This window comes from Dipodomys spectabilis, unplaced genomic scaffold (genome assembly GCF_019054845.1).
Source record: "Dipodomys spectabilis isolate Male_0828 unplaced genomic scaffold, ASM1905484v1 ptg000628l, whole genome shotgun sequence".
Lineage (NCBI taxonomy): Eukaryota > Metazoa > Chordata > Mammalia > Rodentia > Heteromyidae > Dipodomys > Dipodomys spectabilis.
This window is the reverse complement of record NW_024871305.1, coordinates 229,130-247,304: the sequence shown is the minus strand read 5'-3', so window position 1 is coordinate 247,304 and position 18,175 is coordinate 229,130. Positions and strand designations below refer to the sequence as shown.

Here is an 18,175-nt window from a genome sequence, read left to right as displayed (position 1 = left end):
GATGGGGAAATGTTTTCTTGACTGGCAAATATTTGTGTTGGCAAGGCTTCACTTCCTGGTTTTCGCAGCCTATAAAAAGAGCAAAAGGAAGAGCTCTGGGGAGACAGCTGAAATCCAGACGCTACAGTGGGAGCAGAAGAGGAGAGCAGTCCAGCCTCAGTGTCCTGATCTGTAAAACAGGCCATGCTGCCACTTGCCCCACAAGGCTTCTGGGAGAACAAGTGTATTCCCTCCACTACACAAGGCGCAGATGCCCCTACCAGGTAGGGGGCTCAAAATGTCCAAATAGCAACCACAACCCAACGTCCGCTAACAGATGCACTGAGAGGCAGAAGGTGCCATGGAGAGCCACAGGTACCTGCCGCTGAGCACCCATGGCTCATGACTGTCATCCCAGTTACTCAGGAGGCTGAGATCTGAGGATCACAGTTCCAAGCCAGCCCCGGGAAGGAAAGTCTGTGAGACTCTTATCTCCAATTAGCCTGAGCTGTGGCTCAGCTAGTAGAGTACCAGCCTTGCTTGGGCAAAAAAGCTCAAGCTGAGTTCGAGCCCCAGTATCAGCATAGACATGCACTACAAAGTCCACACATTGTATGACTCTCTTTGGATGCATGTTCAGAATAGGCAAGTCCATACAACAAAGATTTTGTGGTTGCCTGGAGACGGGAGAAGAGGGAGGGTGGGCTGGGGAGAGATGACGGTTAATCATTTTTATGGAGTGATGCAAACATTCAGGTGTTCGAGGGCAGTGACGGGTGCTACCGTAAACCTCCTGGCGGCTTCAGAGGGTGACTCTTACGCGAGGCGAATTATTCCTCTTTAAAGTCTGCTGGGCAGACTTGCTGGGCAGGTGCTCTGCCACTTGAGGCCGTTTCTTTTTAGCCCTCTAAGCTCAGGCACACACAGTCTGACAGGAGAGGTGGGTGGCTGGAGAGGTACAGGGAGTAACTGAGCAGTCAGAGGGCACCGGGGCTTCCAGACACAGGCAAGGAGAGAACCAGAGGAATGGAGCTGGGGGAGCTAAGGCGCTGGGTGGTCTGTGACCTGTGCAGGGTCCCCGCTCTGGAACCGTCTTCTAGAAAGCAAGGCTGCCCGTTCACATCGCGCGTCAGGCTTTGTTCAGATGCCATGGGGCACACGTGAGACATACAGAAACAGCTTTTGTTTCCTTTTGTTTTCAATCCATGTGCACATTTCCCTCATACCAGTGAGAGCGTGCAGTATTTGTCTTCCTATGCCCAACTTACAGCATCATGTTCATCTGCGTTGTTTCAGATGACAGAACTTCCTGCTTTGTAAGGGCTGAGTAGTAGTCTGATGTATTTGTGTCCAGTTGTTTAGAGTCCATTTACCCTGGGCTGGGAATTTGGCTTAGTGGTAGAGCACTTGCCTGGCATGCATGAAGCTCTCCTGGGTTCGATTCCTCAGTACCACATGAATAGAAAAAGCTGGAAGTGGTGCTGTGGCTCAAGTGCTAGCCTTGAGACAAAGGAGCCCAGGGACAGTGCCCAGGCCCTGAGTTCAAGCCCCAGGACTGGCAAAAAAAAAAAAAAAAGGCATGGACAGTTGGGTGGATCCCACGTGGGGATTTTTGTGAGCAGTGTGGCAATGCCCATTTGAGTGTGTGTGGGAATCTCTTCTACACACACACAAATTTCAATTTCTTCAGAAACTCCAAGAATCTGGAACTGCTGGATCTAAAAACATGTAGAGGTTTTTGTTTTTTAAATCATGCATAGATTCCCTACATAAGCACTCACTTGCTCTGTCCACTAGAGGGCAGAGCTGCAGCACCGGCCCAAACCTTGGTTGAGAGCCTCATTCTCCAATTTGTGGAACCTGGGTTTCTTTTAGGAAGCAAGAAGCCATTGTAGGGAGAGAGCTCAAACTTGACACCAGCTGAAAAATCAAATAAAGAAAGAAATAACAATAGTGACAAACTGAGCATTCACACCTGTAAACCTAGATACTTAGATGACGGAGATCTGAGGATCACGGTTTGAAGCCACACCCTTCAAGTAAGTCTGTGAGACTCTTCTCTCCAATTAACCACCAGAAAACTGTAAGCCAGCCAGGCAGTGGTGGCTCACACCTGTCATCCTAGCTACTTAGGAGGCTGAGATCTGAGGATCAGTTCACAGCCAACCCGGGCAGGAAAGTCTGTGAGACTCTTATCTCCAATAAACCACTAGAAAAGTGGAAGTGGCGCTGTGGCTCCAGTGGTAGAGCGTTCACCTTGAGCTGAAGAGCTGAGGGACAGCGCCCAGGCCCAGAGTTCAAGCCCCACAACCGACAAAAAAAAAGTGGTGTACTAGCCTTGAGCAAAAAAAAAAAAAAAAAACACCTCAGAGACAACACCCTGGCTCTGAGTTCAAGCCCCATGAGCAACTAAGAAGCGAAGAAAGTGTCGTTGAAGGTGGGTGCCCTTGATTAGCAGTGATAGAGGGCACTCTATCACGTGGGTGTTTCTCCCTGAAAAATTCCTACCTCCGGTCTGAACATGATCCTCGCTTCAGGCAGACCCCACAGGTGCGCAGCACAATGCTGGGCCAGCACTGTGGAGACCGCGACGGCCGCCATCCAGACCAGAGCAGGTCCCAGAGCTGCCAGGGACCCAGCGGGCATTGAGGGAGAGAGTGAGGGCCCTCGGTAGGAGGTATGGACGTTCGAGTCACTCCTGGCTCCCTAACGATGCTGCGGGGTGAGGGGGCGGGGTGCCACAGCTGCTCCTCCGGTGACCACAGCCACCCCAGGTCTGCTCTGGGCAGGACACTCTCCCCGCTGGGTTTTGTGGAGGACTGTGGTGGAGACCGAGAGAGCAGACAAGGCCCCACCCTTCTCAGGGCCTGCCCTTGTAAACTGCTCTGTTCAGGGGTTGGTGGCTCACACCTGTAATCCTAGCTTCTGGGGAGGTCCTGAGCTCAGGCAACAAGAAAAGCAATTCTCATTTTATTTAGGGTTTTCCATCACAAAACCCAACAGATGCCCCCAATCCTGTCCTTCCTCTATCAGGGCAAACACTGTGTATCCCCAATTGGTCTGGAGGAACGGAGCCCTGCAGAATGCTCCACCCCCTCAGCTTAGGCACAAGGATCGCAATCTCCCAAATTAAATCAACGAACAACACCTGCAGCCTTACAGTAGTCTACAAGCTCCACGTGTGTATCTGAGCCATGCCCATGACTAGTGAGCCTGCCTCATCGCAGAAAAACTTGAGGTGAAATGGCCAAACCATCTCCCTGTGCAGCCCAGCTGCCCTAGCCCCCCGCTAGCCTGCGCTGGATGACAGGTGTGTGCCACCGAGCTGGAGATTCCGTGGTGTGTTTGAAGAGGCGCAGGGGGGGGGGGTGCCCTCTCCAGCAGGAGCAGGAGATTCTCAGAGGCTCAGGCAGCGGTGGGCACGTGCTGGGAGTCCTTGACTCCCTGTGTGCACCCTGCAGAGCCGAACACAAAGAAAGCTCCCGGTCCACGCAGGGGGCCACCGGGCCCCCTGGCCCACTTGTGGCTCTCACAACCTGGCAGCCTGTGCCCCAGGCTCCTGCGGTCCTGCCTGCAGCTGGCACGTCCCCTGGCTCAGGCGGGAGAGTTGAGGTAAGGCTGCGCCCGTGGGCTGCCCCTCCGCGGGCTTCCAGCATGGTGTGAGTACACCCTTGTGTCTTTTTGCCATCTGCTGCTGTCATTATAAAATCACATTCCCATCTGCTTTCACACCCCTGCCCTCCCCCCCCCCCCCCCCCCCCCGCCCTGCTTTGCAGGAAGGCACCATGAATCCCAAGAGGCCAGACCAGAATGTTCCCTGGTGCCCTGCCCCTCCCCCCCCAGCTGCCCTTAACACACCAGGGCATGGCCGCAGAGCCATCCTTGTCTCTCCTCCCTAGTGCTCATCACCTCGGCCTCGGTCACCCAGGTCACCCAGCACTCTTCGGTGGGAGACATTCACGCATTCACAACTTCTTGTTTTAATCAGTGTGCTGGGCTGTGACAAACCATAGACATTGCTAATCCATCCCTGAGGGTGTGTTCAAAGAAGGCCCAGTAAGTCAAGGAGTAGTGTTTGAATCTGGGCCTCTAGGCCGGCTCTGAAGAGGCCCTCCACTGGCCGGAGAAGCAGCAGGCTGACACCGGAGCTAGGGCAGGAAGGCTGGGTAAGGTCAGGCCTGCGGCCTGTGGCAGAGATTGGGAGCACCATCATTGGAAGCCAGCTCAGGCAAACAGTGAGATTCCACCTCCATAAACGACTCTCCAGAGCTGCTCAGGTGGAGGCCTGAGGGCCTCCAAGAGGCCAGAAGTAGCCGGGCGCCGGTGGCTCACGCCTGTCATCCCAGCTACTCAGAAGGCTGAGATCTGGGTTCAAGACCAATACAGACGGAAAAGTCGGTGAGATTTTTTTCTGGGTCAGTCCTGGAGCTGGAACTCACAGTCTGGGCGCTGTCCCTGAGCTCTTCTGCTCAAGGCTAGCGCTCTACCATTTTCGGCCACAGCTCCCCCCGCCCCAGCGTGCAGTGACCTCCACCCTGCTCTCCCCAGGCTCTGTGCTCTCCCACACGAAGAGGCAGGGGCAGGCATCTGTAAGGAGGACCTTTACTTAAAATGCAAAAAGGCGATTATAAATCACATTGGGACTGTTGCAGTATCTGTAAAACAATGTATAAAAAACGGAGCCAGTCCTCTGGAGAGTTCGGCGGCCGCGGCCGTGTGCGGGGCCGGGGGTGGGCCCAGCCCTGTGGCCTTCGTGGATGCAGATAGGTCCCCTCCCCTTCGCCGTGTCAGCTCGCTGAGAGCACGGAGGTGGTGGGCATCCGGCCCACTCAGCACCGCGCTGGGGCCTGCAGCTCGCCACGCGCATCTTGCTACCTCTGTCTCGTCCAGGGCCCGATCGCTGTCCCCGTCCAGCTGCCCAGGGCAAAGGGAACCACCGGATAGGTCCTCAGGCATCAGGGTCCATCTCGCCATCATCCGGGCCAGTCCCCAACTCATCCAGCCAGACTAGGAGACAGACAGCGGTCAGCACACTGGGCCCGAGGGCTTTGCCTCAGGCCACTAGCCCGAGTTCCCTGACGTCTGGGCAGGGGTGTTGCTGCAAGCTGGGAGGGCCCTGGTGATGCAGACAGCCAGGGGGTCCTGGGTACCCCTTTGGAGAGGCCTTGGTCTGCCCTTCTATACAATGGCAGTGAACGCTGTGACCGAGCCAAGTTGCATGCAGCCATGGCCCAGCGCCAAGCACTGGCCCGGCTCCCTGCCCGAGAGACCAGCCTCCCTGGAGCTCAAAGGGCATCCTGAGGGCAGGAGGGGGTGTAGCTGGGGCTCCCTCTCCATGCACCCCTCCCCCCCACCCATCCAGAAGGCATGGGCTTGGTCCTCTCCAGCCAGGCAGTGGACATCAAGCTGGAGCCCTCCCGGCCTGGCCTCGGCAGCGAGCGGCGCCATCATGGCCGGGCCAGCCAGCCCAGGCCAGCGCGCCAAGCCCGTCACGGCATGCAGCCCGGAGCTCCAGCCAGCTTGAGGGTAGTGAGGACCCAAGGCAGGCAGGGCGGAGGGGGCCTGGGCGCGGTGCCCAGGGCCGCGGTGCTGACTCACCTGTCCACCTCGAGTCCCGGGCCAGCACCATGCTGCCTGTGGGTGTGGGGGGCGTGATGATGATGTTGGGCACGTCCAGGTTCTTGTCATTTAGGACGGGGGCCTCGTCATGGCTGCCGCTGGTGTTGACACACATCTTGAAGCCTGCGGAAGCAGCGTGTGCACTCACATGAGTGTGCACCAGTGCACAGGCACATCGTGCACACACAGACATGTAAAAGCTCACACCCGTGTACACACAAGTACACAAATGTGCAGACATGGTCACACACAAACACGTGTGCACACATGAACACACGTGCACACTCATGCACACAGTTCCCTCCCTCCTCACTGGCAGGAGTGAGCGCTGTGAGGCAAGGGGGGAAAGTGGAAACTGAGGCTCAAGGAAGCAAAACCCCAGGCTCCGGGCTTGCACAAGCCGGGGAGGGGCGGACATCCCTGTCTGTCGGCACAGACGTGTGGGTCTGAGCACAGCCCACACCGGTGATCTGGAACAAGCATGGCTCCCAGAGCCTTAGAGAGATGCTGGAGGCCTGGGGGAGGGGAGGGGCCACAGAGAGGAAGGGAGGGGGTACACCAGCCCGTGTCCTGTCCGGCCGGGCCCTCAGGACCAGGCCCACTGCAGGGATTGCGACACGAGCCTGCCAGCTCTGCCCCAGCCCAGCACTGGTTTTCCCAGCCAGCACTTATTTGTTGCTTAACATGCCTGCCTATTTTTGTTGCTGTTGTTCTTGCCAGCCCTGGGGCTTGAACTCAGGGCCTGAGATAGTCCCTGAGCTTTTTGCTCAAGGCTAGCGCGCTCTACCACTTGAGCCACTGCACCACTTCCTGCTTTTTCTGTTTATGTGGTGATGAGGACTGGAACCCAGGGCTTCATACATGCAAGGCAGGCGCTCTACCACTGAGCCACCTTCCCAGCCCCTGCTTGCCTACTTCTTGGCTAGGATTCCAGACCACCAAGGCCCAGCAAGCAGACGGACGTGGAGACACAGGCCACCCATGCTCACTCCAGGCTTGGGTGTGGGAAGCCATCTGTGAAGGCAGGGCGCTAGCAGGTCTTGGGACCCCCCCCCCCCCCCCCCGCAACACACTGAACCCTTTTCTTCTCGGCAGTACCCCAGGGTCTCAGTACTGGGCCGCACTGCCTGGCTGGCTGGCTTTGTCTGAGACCTACAGACACCACCCACAGCCTGCCCGCAGGGCTGAGTCTGCTCTGTGAGGACGACAGGGCTCTGACAGGCTCCCGGGTGGCCCTGCCTAGCAGGTGACTTCACTCAGGGCCTCAGTTTCCCTGGCTGTGCACCCAGAGCCCTGATACCAGTGTTTGGAATAATGCGGGTAACATGAAGCAGGTGGGAGGCACAGACCCTGGGGTTTCAGCTAGCCGGGGCTCGGACCCCACTTCTAGGCTCTGCCCAGGAGCAGGCTCCAGACAGAGCCTCTCCCAGGCCTCCCAGACCTGGCGGCCCGCGGGCGCCCCCTGCTGGTCTCTGCCGGCTGATGCTCTGCTCTGTGCGGTCCCCATGGTGGCTGCACAGCACGGCCAGGGGACAGGAGACACGGGACTCCGACCCACCCAGGCCACCAGCTCCTCAGCTGCCCAGGGCACACTGCGGGCAAGGCCCCTCTGCTGGGCCTGCCGGCGCCGCTCCAGACATCTGCCATCCACAGCCCCCGTACCCCACTCTAAGAACGACCATCCAGCCAGCCGCCCGAAGGCAGCTGGGGGCCACTGCGCCCTGTCCCCACCTGCGGTCACCACTGGGGGCCAGACACAACATGGCTGGTCCTGGCAAGACACTTGGCTAGGGGACGTTTTGTCCTCTCATCAGAACGGCCGTGGGCCGGGCCTGGCAGTGCTCAGGCAGTGGGCACCAGTGCCCCTACCAAAGCCAGGCACGCTGCAGGTCCAGGCCACGGCTGAGAAGAGAATGGTCTCCGCAGATGCTTCTCGGTGCCTCCTGCCCCGCCCCGCCCCACTCCACCTCCACAACAGGAAGAGGACCTACAGACAGCAGGGTCTGCTGGAGGGGAGGGAGGGAGAGCGCCCTCCCCCTCCCTGCCCCAGAGGCCACATGTCGGGTCTTGAGGACGGTGGCCCAGGAGGCGGGACATCCCGAGGAAGAGAGCACTTATGGTTTGTCCTCCCAGCAAAGCAGATGATCTGGTACAGAGAGCTCGGAGACCTGCTCCAGGTCATGCAGCGCTGGAGCCTGCCCTCCCTGCAGTAGAGCCTGGCTCAGCGACAAGCAAAGGGAGAAGCAGGCTTGAGAGGTGAAAGTGGTAGTCTGAGGCTGTGGGGGGTTCAGAGACCGCAGAGAAGCAGGAGGGCACTGGGGAAGCCATAGCATACACAAAGGCCCTGGGGCAGGAACACAAGGGCTCAGGGGACTGGCACTAATCTCACAGATAACAGGGCAAATCTTTAAAAAAAAAATCAAATGCCTCTGAGGGTTTCAGAGGCATTTAATCTTTTTTTTTTTAAATTCCAATTACAAGGACGGTCTGGCATCCTTACGGATGGGGCTGGACAGCTCTGGCCACTTCTACCTTTTCCAGGCAGCCCGGCCCATGACTGTGGCTGTTCTAAATCTCTTTTTAATTACGGGAAAAGCCCCGGCTTGCGTCAGGGACGCACTGCCGGAGAGGGGATGGGGAGAGCGGAGAAACGAGGCCATGACACAGGGCCCGGGGGTGGGGCGGGGTCCCTCCCGCCTCCGCCAGCTGTCCGTCAGTAGAGCCCACGTCACTGTGCCCGTGGCTGCGGGGTCACGCGGCTGTGGAGCGGCAGTGCAGGGGCCCAGGGCGCCCTCCGTCCACCGTGCCTGCCACAGACACAGACACCACCTCCAGAGGGCGCCGTGTCAGGGTGGCATCTCAGCCTGCCGGGCATGGGTGGCTTGGGGGAGACCCAGGTTCCCAGCTCAGTCCAAGTCAGCGCCTGACTTGGGGTGTTGGGGACACTGGGGGCACACTCCACCGATCCTCAGGGCGCTGACCCACCGCCACGGCTGTGAGCCCAGGCCCGGCCTCCGACGAAGCCAGCGCTGAACCCCCTGCCCGCCCCGGGCCCAGCCGGCTGCAGACCCAAGAGCGCGGTCCTGTCTCCCACTGTGGGGCTCAGAGGAGAGGTGACCGGCCGGTTGAACAGGGTCCCCCTAAAGTTACGCGGACACAGGGCCCCACAGCAAGGACCAGCTTCCATGTTCGGAGGCAAGGCCTCTGTGGACAGGGTCGGCTGCAGATCTTGTCACAAGCTCATGGTGGATTTGAAGGGCTCGGAATCCGACGCGTGGAATCCTTGGGAGACCTGAGACAGGTCTGGACCCACCAGACTAGCAAAATGGCCACAGGGAGAAGCAGGCAGGGAGTGGGTACAGGGGCTCTGAACCCGAAGAGCAGGAAGGACCTGCACCAGGGCAGCACGGCCCTGTCACACTCCACCGCAGACTCCGGCCGCGAGACCTGTGAGGAGTTACATTCCCCTTGCTGGAAGCACCCAGTGCACAGTCATTTGTTACCGCAGCCCCAGGACCCTTGCATCTGCTGGAGGCAGAAGCCGCCCGGTAGGTTGCATGGCCCTGCCCTGGAAGCACAAACCCCCGTCTATGGGGAGAGCACAGTGTTCCAGTTTGCTGCAGGAAATCCAGGGTTGCGGTAGTGTTTAAGGGGTGCTCTGGAGGGTTAGCTGGATGTGACCCCAGCAGGCTGGTCAGGTGGTGGCTGCAGGATACAGAGGTGCCCCCACACCCACTCACTACCAAATCTGCTCCTCTTCAACCCAACACTGCCCAGCGGTCGAGGTGGAAATCCTGACGTGGGAGCAGGCTGCAAAGAGCAGACCCAGACCCCACGGGGAAGGCAGATAGCCGAGTACTTGCCAAGCCAGAGCGCAGAGCCGGGCCTGGCAGCAGCGAGGTGGAGCAGATGGAAGATGGTGCAGAGCTGGCCGCACCAGTGTCCCCGGGGGCTGCTAAGGACCCGCGGGACAGCCAGGGGATGGCCCCCAGGCAGGCATGCCTTGGCTGCTAGCCTGGGTCTGTCTTAGCCATGTGTACAGCAGTGGGTTCTTGGCCTCCACCCGCCGTGGCTGGGTCACACCCAGGCCTGGGCAGCACCTCCAGGGACCTGGCTGGGCAGAGGGCCGCGGTAAAAAATGTATGAGCTTCCTTCCTGCCGCCCAGCTCTCCGCAGGGCTGGACGGGCCTGCAAGGCAGCCTTTTAAAGCTCCCAGCCCCTGGGGCTCTCAGCTCTGCGGGGCTTTTAGTCCTGCGGTGCTGGGAGTGGGAGGTGGGGGTGCCATTTCCAGGAACAGCTGGCTCTGCGGCACCCCTGGCTAAGACCCTGTGGAAGACCCGGCCGGAGGCCTGCCTGGAGCTGGAAGGAAGGTGGGCCCAAGGTTACTGCCAGGTCCTCTGGCATCACAATGTCGTGACCCAACAGTCGGACGTTGACAACGGGGCAAGTGTCCTCAGCCCACAGTTGAAAGCCTGGTCCTTGGCACCCTTAGGGGGTGTGGGACCCTTTAAGGATGAGGCCTAGTTGGAGGAAGTCAGGCCACTGGAGGTGGGACTTAGAGGGAAGATGTCAGGCTATGGAAGGCAAGGTCCAGTGGGAGGAAGCCAGGCCACTGGAGGTAGGGTATAGAGGAGGAAGTTAGGCTATTGGAGGTAGGGTATAGGGGAGGAAGTTAGGCTATTGGAGGCAGGGCCCAGGGGAGGAAGTTAGGCTATTGGAGGCAGGGCCTAGGGGAGGAAGTCAGGCCATTGGAGGAGCTTTGGGGAGGAAGTTTGGATTAGAAGCATATGCCTCTGAGGGCTTTAGTGGAACATTGGCCCCTACCTCCTCCGTCTAGCTTTCCTTCTACCATGTTCTAGCACCACAGGCCCAAGTGACCAAGGACTGAAACTGAGCAAAAAGAAACCATTCCTCCTTTTAAGTTGATCATCTCAGGTATGCTGTGATGGCAAATGCAAAGTGACTCATGCCATCCACCCAGTGGAGTATTACTCAGTCCCAGAATGGAATGAAGGACCAGCACACGGACTAGAGGTGTGGCTCAAGGAGTGGAGAACTTGCCTAGCAAGCTTCAGATCCCGACTTTAAACCCCAGCATCTGCCAAAATAAACTAAACAACAAGGTCACCATGAAACACTCACATGAAAACTCAGCTGAACATGGAAACATGATGCAAACAGTGAGAGTCCCCAGAGACCACCAAAGGGCAAATGCCAAGGATGCTCCCTGAAGTGGGCAGGGGCAGAGGCCGACAGGAGGGGGAGCAGGGCAGCTCCTGATGAATGGGAGAGTTTCCCCTCCTGCCTGAGAGCACGTGGTGGTTGCACAGGGTGGATGTGCTCGGTGCTCTGTGCACTTAGCAGTCACCAGAGTTCATTTTGTTATGTCTGTTCCGTCATCGTAAGAGAAAAACGACACAAAGATGCCCTGAATCCAGCTCTGTGCTGGGAACCGCAGAGTCCCAGACCCACCGGGAAGTGAAGATTCCTCAGGTTAAACCTCAGCCATGTCTACTCCCAGATCAGCCTACACAGCTCACAGATACTCCACTAAATCCCCTACACACACACACACACACACACACACACACACACACACGCACACACACACGCACGCACATGCGCGCACGCGCGAGCGCGCACACACACACCACACACACACACACACGCATGCACGCACACACACACCACACACGTCTCTGTAGGCTGGGCCTGGAGTCCAGCATGGGCCAGGTCCTGGGGATGATAGGTTGACTACACTGTTCCCTTTGCGAGCAACATCCCATTCTCTCCGGAGCCACCACTGCTCTCCTCCTTTACAAGCAGTCTTGGCAGAGCTGTCAGTCAAGATGCCAGACCTCAGTCAGAGGTGGGCACAAGAACTCTGCTCGATCAATCAGAGGTGACCCTGAGGGTCATCCATTCACCCTGGCCACACCTGCAGTCCCCCTTCACCTCCTGGGTGGGGGGAGGTCCATTCTTCACTCACATTAACTGATCAGTCCCCAAGTTTCAGCCAAGACCCCTAAGCTTGCCTAGAGCTCGAAAAGCGGGCGACAGAGTGCAAGGCAGGGGCAGACACAAGAGCTAACGAACAGCAGGAGCGGCTGCTCTAGGGAAATGTGCTGTGCCGGCCCATGAGCCACATAGAGCCTGCCAGAAATCCAGTTCACTGACAAGGGGCTTTGTTCCAGGTTGCCCAAAATGAGCCTGACCTAGGAAAGGTGAAAGGGCAGGAGAGACAGGAGCAGCATCTCATGCTCCGTTCTGCACCGTGGCTCTGTGTGTGTGTAGGCATGTCAGTATGTGTGTGCAGTGTGTCAGGTGTATGGGTGTGGCATGTTATGTGTTGTATGTGTATGTGTATGGGAGGGATCTGTGCATGTAGGCTGTGTGTGTGTGTAACGTGGGGCGCTGTGTATGGGGTGTTGGGTGTTCATGAAGTCAACTATGTGTACATGGGGGACAAATACCTGGTGTTTATGTGTGTAGCATGTATTTGGTACATGTGTTTGGGGTGTTGCATGTCAGGCATGTGTGGTGTGTGCAGCGTGTGTGTGTGAGGCATTGGGGCGGAGCGTGGCGGGTATGTGCGTGGGGGACCACATGGGTCTTAGGCACCGAGATGTAGCAGAAGGTGAGAGCGGAGTGCGGCTCCCAGGCCTGGGCCGGGAGAGGACAGCGGACGCCCACCCGCACAGGCAGAGCACCGGGGAGGGGCCCTGGATTTGGGGGTGTTCCATGTGGCCTGTTAGCCTGTGGTGCCTCTGGACAGAAAACTGTAGAAACCAACACGGCCTACACCCTTCATGGATTTCGGGTCCTTCTAGAACTCCCTCCCCAGTGCTCTTCCTTTTTCCAGCACCAGGCCAGCCGGAGCTCCTGCTTGGAGGATGACAGGCCCCTTCCATATCCTGCTCCTCAAGCTCTTGGCCGGAGACTGCCCTGAGGGGGAAACTGAGGCCCAAGGGCACTATTTTCCCTGTATCACCAATGCTGACTGAAGGGAAGCCCAGAGGAGGTCTAGGAGTCAGGGAGGCACCTGCTGTTTATGGCTTGAGGACGGGTGTCCCAGGGCGGAGCGGGGTCTCCCTCCATGGCCTCCACCCCTCGTCCTCCCCTCCCCAGCCCCAGGGCCCCATCCTCCACCTCACCTTTCAGGCAGGACATCTTGAGCCCCATATCTTCTCCTCTGTGGGCCTGTGGAGTAAGAGAAGAGTCAGAGGCCAGAGTCTCTTCCCTATGGGCCACGGCCCCAGGGGCCAGCTGTGAGGTCACGGTACCCACTGTGACCACCTCCAGGCAGCATGTGCGCACGGGCGCTGGCAGGAGGCATGGCGGGCTGCTGGGCAGTCAGTTCAAGGGGGGGGGGTTGAGGGCTGATGGCCAGGGAGTGGCACCCCCTGACTTCCTTCTGGGCCAGCTAACGGTGGTCTCTGCAGGGCTGGGGACGGCCAGGCCAGGCCAGAGTGGTGTTTTCCATTATAATCTGCCCCCCACCCCTTTTTTAAGGCCCCTCATCAATAACCTTGGAGTCTTTGTTACAGTGCTGGGATTTGAATCCTAGGCCATGGGTCCACCCCCAGCCCTACCTCAGCACCCTGCCCCCACACAGCACCGGTCTGGTCCTTGGGCAGAAGTGCACAGCAGGCCAGGAACAGCCCATGCCCAGGAGCAGAGGGAAGCACAAGGGTGCGTGGGAGGGGCCATAAGCAAGGCCGGGCTGGGGGGCAGCGGTGGAGGCAGTCAGATTAAGAGTTCCCCCGGGCTACGCAAGGAGACCAAGGGGCCTGAATGGAGCTCAGGTCTGGCACTTGTGCAGTGTGTGTAAGGCCCAGGGTTGGAGCCCTCCAAGTGGCACAGGAAGGAGAACAAAGTTCCTGCTCAGGCACTGCCCTGAGTAATGCTGGGTAACTGGTCCTAGTGGCATCTGGCTGAGTTTGTGGTTTATTTTTTTAGTAAACTCCCAGGGGCTTCTGAGGGGCAGCTGAGGCCCCAGGCAGGGCGCCCTGCCTCCGGGAGACGGGAGGCACCGCAGCTGGAGTGATGCCCAGGCCAGGCCTCCAGGGACGGCTCTCCTTCCCTTTGCTGCGTGCCCAGCGCTGCCCAGAGCCTCTCTGCACATACGAGCCAGCACAGGGGTAAACCGAGGCACAGAGGGGTTAGCTAGCTGGCACAAGTTGTGTGGCTGCAAGGGACACAGTAGGCACAGGGTTTGCAGGGCACCGTTCTCTCCTGCTGGTCTGAAGCCCAAGCTTTCCTAGAGGGAACAGGTACGGGGAGTGCTGTAAAAGACACGGCAGGGAAACCACAGTAGGGCCGGGCGGAGCCAGCGCAGCCCAGGGCCGCAGTTCTCAGCTGGAGGTGGGAGATGGGGTCCTCCACGAATCTGTATTTGTAAGAATCTGTCAGAGCTGGGCACTGGGAACTCACCTGTAATCCTAGTTACTCAGGAAGCTGAGATCTGAGGCTTGAAGTTCAAAGCCAGCCTGGGCAGGAAAGTCTGTGAGACTCTTATCTCCTTATCTCCAATAAACCACCAGAAAACCGGAAGTGGCACTGGGGCTCAAGCAGTAGAGTGCTCATCTTTTTTTTGGGGGTCCAGTCATGGGGCCTGATTGGTCCTGGGCATTGTCCCTCAGCTCTTCAGCTCAAGGCTAGTGCTCTACCACTTGAGCCACAGTGCCACTTCCGGCTTTTTTTCTTTTTGCTTATGTGGTGCTGAGGAATCGAACCAAGGCCTCATGCCTGCAAGGCAAGTGCTCTACCACTGAGCCACCTTCCCAGCCCCTAGAGTGCTCATCTTGAACTGAAGAGCTGAGGAACAGCACCCAGGCCCAGAGTTTAAGACCCATGACACACGCACACACACACACACAGAATTAATCAGAAGAAAAGTTGTATCTTAGTTGACAATGTGGAATAAATATTAAGTTCTCTGACTGTGATCACTGCGTTCTCTAGAGGATGGTCCTGCTCTTAGGAAATACGACGTGATATGTCGAGTCAAAGGTCATCCTCTCTGCAAATGGACGCTGGGCTGGGCAAGAGCACAGTGGCAGGCATGCGTACGTGTAGACAGAAGGGAACGGCCAGCCAGGACCACTGGCGCAGCCTGTGATCCTAGCTCCTCAGGAGGCCGAGAGCTGAAGATTGAGGTTCAAACCAGGCCAGGCAACAAAGTCCACGAGACTCTTATCTCCAAGTGGTAGAGTGCTAGCCTTGAGTGAAGAAAGCTAAAGACAGCATCCAGACCAAGTTCAAGGCCCAGGACTGGAACAAAGAAAGAAAGAAAGAAAAAACAAAAAGAAGTGACCAGGGCCTCTGGCCACTTTGTGTCTCTGGTGATGCACAGGTGTTTGGATTCCTGCAACTTGTTTCAAAGTTGGGAACACCTTCAAGAACAGTTCAAACACTTGAAATCCGTTACTTAGAAGACAGAGGCAGGAGGATAGGCTTCAAGGCAAGTCTAGACGGAGGTAGCAGGGAGACACCTGTCTCCAAAACAAAACACAAACAAAAGGGCTGTGGGTGTGGCTCTGGTGATAGAATGTGTGCCCAGCATGTGTAAGCCTGGCTCCAGCCTCAGTACTGCAAAAAGACAGGGTGGGGAGGGGGTAGGGGCGAGCATGCCCTGCTCCCCTACACGGTGTGGGAGCCTCTGTGCACGCCGGCAGTGTGAGTGCACAAGAGTGTAAGGCTGGCATGACACTGTCAGGTGGTGTGTGATTGGTGTTTCAGGGGCCCAGGCTCTGTTCAGTTTCCTTCTGAACCTGGGCTGTTCACAATGTGTACGCTGGTGTCCTTCTGGCACCAGGATATACGTCTCCTTATCACTAAATGGTCACAGGAGCCTCTCTGGGGACAAGGACAGGCAAGTGCACAAACTTATTTTTCCCGGAGGGGTGTGTCCCTTCTGTGTGGTGACAGACAGGACAGGATTGGCTTTGCACACAGCTCTGCTCTGAAGCTACCACCATGTCCAGCCCCCCCCTCCCCCCGCCCTGGGTATGTGTGTGACCATTTTCACAAGAGCCACAGATTTTGTTTATATGTTGGTGCCATTTCCTAGGGCTTGAACTCAGGACCTGGGTGCTGTCCCTGTGCTTTTTTGTTAAAGGCTAGGCTCTACCATGTGAACCACAGCTGCACTTCCAGCTTTTTGGTGATTCATTTGTGGTAAGAGTCTCACAAACTTCCCTGCCTGGGGTGGCTTCTAATCACGATCCTCAGATCTCAGTCTTCTGAGTAGCTAGGATGACAGACATGAGCCATAGGCATCAAGCTTCCTTTGTTTTTTTTGGTCGGTTGTGGGGCTTGAACTTGTGGCCTGGGTGCTGACCCTGAGCTCTTTTTCTCAAGGTGAGCAATCTTCCAGTTTGAGCCACAGCCCCATTTCTGGTTTTCTGGTGGTTAACTGGAAATGAATCTCATATGGAATTTTCAGCCTGAGCTGGCTTTGAACTGTGAGCCTTAGCTCTCAGCCTCTTGAGTAGCTAGGGTTGCAGTCCTGAGCCACTGGCTCCCAGCCTTCCATGGGGTTTTAACAGACAGGTAAAAGAATCTCAGAGGTATAGAGCTCCGCTGGGTGAGTGGCTTCCCTCTGGTCCCACTTCTTGGAAAGACCACGGTGGTCCCGTCCCACTCTGCCACGGGAGGTGAGGCAGGTCCGGCAGGTGGCTGGGAGGCTGCAGTGTCTGCCTGGAATGCAGGTAGACTCTAAGACATTCACCACTGGCCCACAGTGAAATCTCTCTGGGTCTCCTTGTTTCAATTTGCTGGACCTGGCCTGTTTCCACGTGCCAAAGCCCTCTGACTCTGTCTGGCACCTCAAGGTGGAGCGGGATGCACAGGATGGAGAGAGCGGCTGGCAGCCAACTGGCCTGTCTTTCTGCTGCCTCCTCCCAGATAAAATCTGAAAACCCATCAACAGCGAGGAGGGCCTGAGTCATGGTGGTACCTCACCCCACCTCCCGAACAAAGACCTCTTTTAAAAACCAGGCTGGGCCAGGGAGAAGTGAGTTGGGAGGAATATGGCTGTGTGCCTAGGTGGGTGGACCTGGGAGGCAGGACCAGGTCTGCTGGCCAAGGGAGGCTGCCGGCCCGGCCTCTCCAGAGACAGAGGCGTCTTCCTCCAGGTAGGGGCCGACGCCCCTGAGCCTCTTCCTTCTTCACAGAGGGCATGCGCTCTGCGCAACCGGGTCAGAACTCCTGCGGTTTGGGCTGCAGAACTGCGCTGGGCACAGATGCTGGCTTTAAGGTGCCTCTCTGGGTCAGCGAGCAGAGCCACCTGCTCCATCAGCCCCAGCCCAGGGGCTGTGGGCCTCAGGATGCAGAGCAGCTGGCCACAGCCTCTCAATAATTACCTCTCAGCAATCGGGGGCCAGTGTACCCACTGGGACCGTGCTGGGGCTGGGACTCTACACCTCGTGGGCACCTGCCTCTCTACCTTACAGGTCAGTACAAGCGTTCTTAAATCGCAAGGGCCAGGAAGGAGAGGAGCACCCTGTGCGGCCGTGGGCCCGAAGGTGGTGGCCGGGCAGGTGTGGTCAGTCAGTGATAACCAGGAGCCACAAGAGGCCAGCGGGGAGCCATCTCGGGCGCCCAGGAGAGCTGGGCGCTGCGGCCTTCCTTAGCAGTGGCTCTCACCGTGGGCTTTACACCTGCAGCGGAGGCCTGGCCCGGCTCCCTCCATTCCCGGGTGGGCTGGGCTCAGGCCGGAGTTGGCCAGGCCACCGGCCGTGCGGCTGTGGCTCCGCCCCTGCACTCGGCGGGTCCTGGGTGCCCGCCCGGGGTGGGCGGGAGGCACGGGCGCCCGGCTCGTCTTCAGTCCGCGGAGGAGCCGGGGACCCCGCGCCGGGAGATTAGGCGGCGGCTTTCAGCCTCCTCGGGCCGGCGAGAGATTAAGTCTATAAATACCCGGGCTTCCCCCTCGGCCGGCCGGGCCCGGGGGCGGGGCGCAGCCCGGCCGGGGCGTGCTTGGGCCTCAGTTTCCCCAGCCTCCGGCCCCGCCCTCCCCCGGCCCTCCGGCCCCGCTCCGCACGCGGCCCCGGGCCCCGCCCCGCCCCGGGACACACCCCCGCGCCGCGCCGCCGCTCGGCCGCGGGCCCCAACTTTCCCCGGCCCGGCCCGGCCAAGTCCGCGGGAAGCCGGGGGACGCCCGAGCGCGCGGCCCCGCCCCGCTCCCGCCCTCCCGGCGCCCGCGCGGCCGCGGCGCCCGGGGAGGCGCGCGGGGGCCCCGCAGGAGGCCGGGGCTGGGCGCGGGCACTCACCGCTTCCTGGGGCGCTCACGGCCCAGCCGCACGCGGGGCCCGCCCGGGCGCTGCCGGCCGCGTGCACCGGGCTCGGGGCCGCTGCAACGAGCCTGCAGGAGACGGCAGCGCGGGTCATGGCCCCGCGGCGCGCCCGGCCCGCCGCCGCCGCCGCCGCCGCCGCCGCCGCCGCCGCCGCCGCCGCCGCGCACGCCTCAGAGCCCCCGCCCGGCACCTGGAGGACAGGGCCGCCTCGCCCCGCCCCGCCCCGCGCCAGCTCCTCCCACGAGGCTGGCCCCGCCCCTCGCCTAGCTCCACCCACGAGG

The 18,175-nt window shown here is 59.0% G+C and overlaps 1 protein-coding gene across 1 annotated transcript; it reads right to left on the bottom strand.

The window, feature by feature from the left end:
* Positions 1-4,564: 4,564 nt before the first annotated feature.
* On the bottom strand, positions 4,565-17,960 carry CUNH16orf74 (chromosome unknown C16orf74 homolog). Its single transcript, XM_042671440.1, has 4 exons — positions 17,871-17,960; positions 12,753-12,798; positions 5,578-5,721; positions 4,565-4,986 (listed from the first exon to the last, which is right to left on the bottom strand). Exons 2-4 carry the CDS (start codon positions 12,778-12,780, stop codon positions 4,928-4,930), a joined length of 231 nt encoding a protein of 76 aa, XP_042527374.1. The 5' UTR covers positions 12,781-12,798; positions 17,871-17,960; the 3' UTR covers positions 4,565-4,927.
* Between the last annotated feature and the right edge of the window lie 215 nt (positions 17,961-18,175).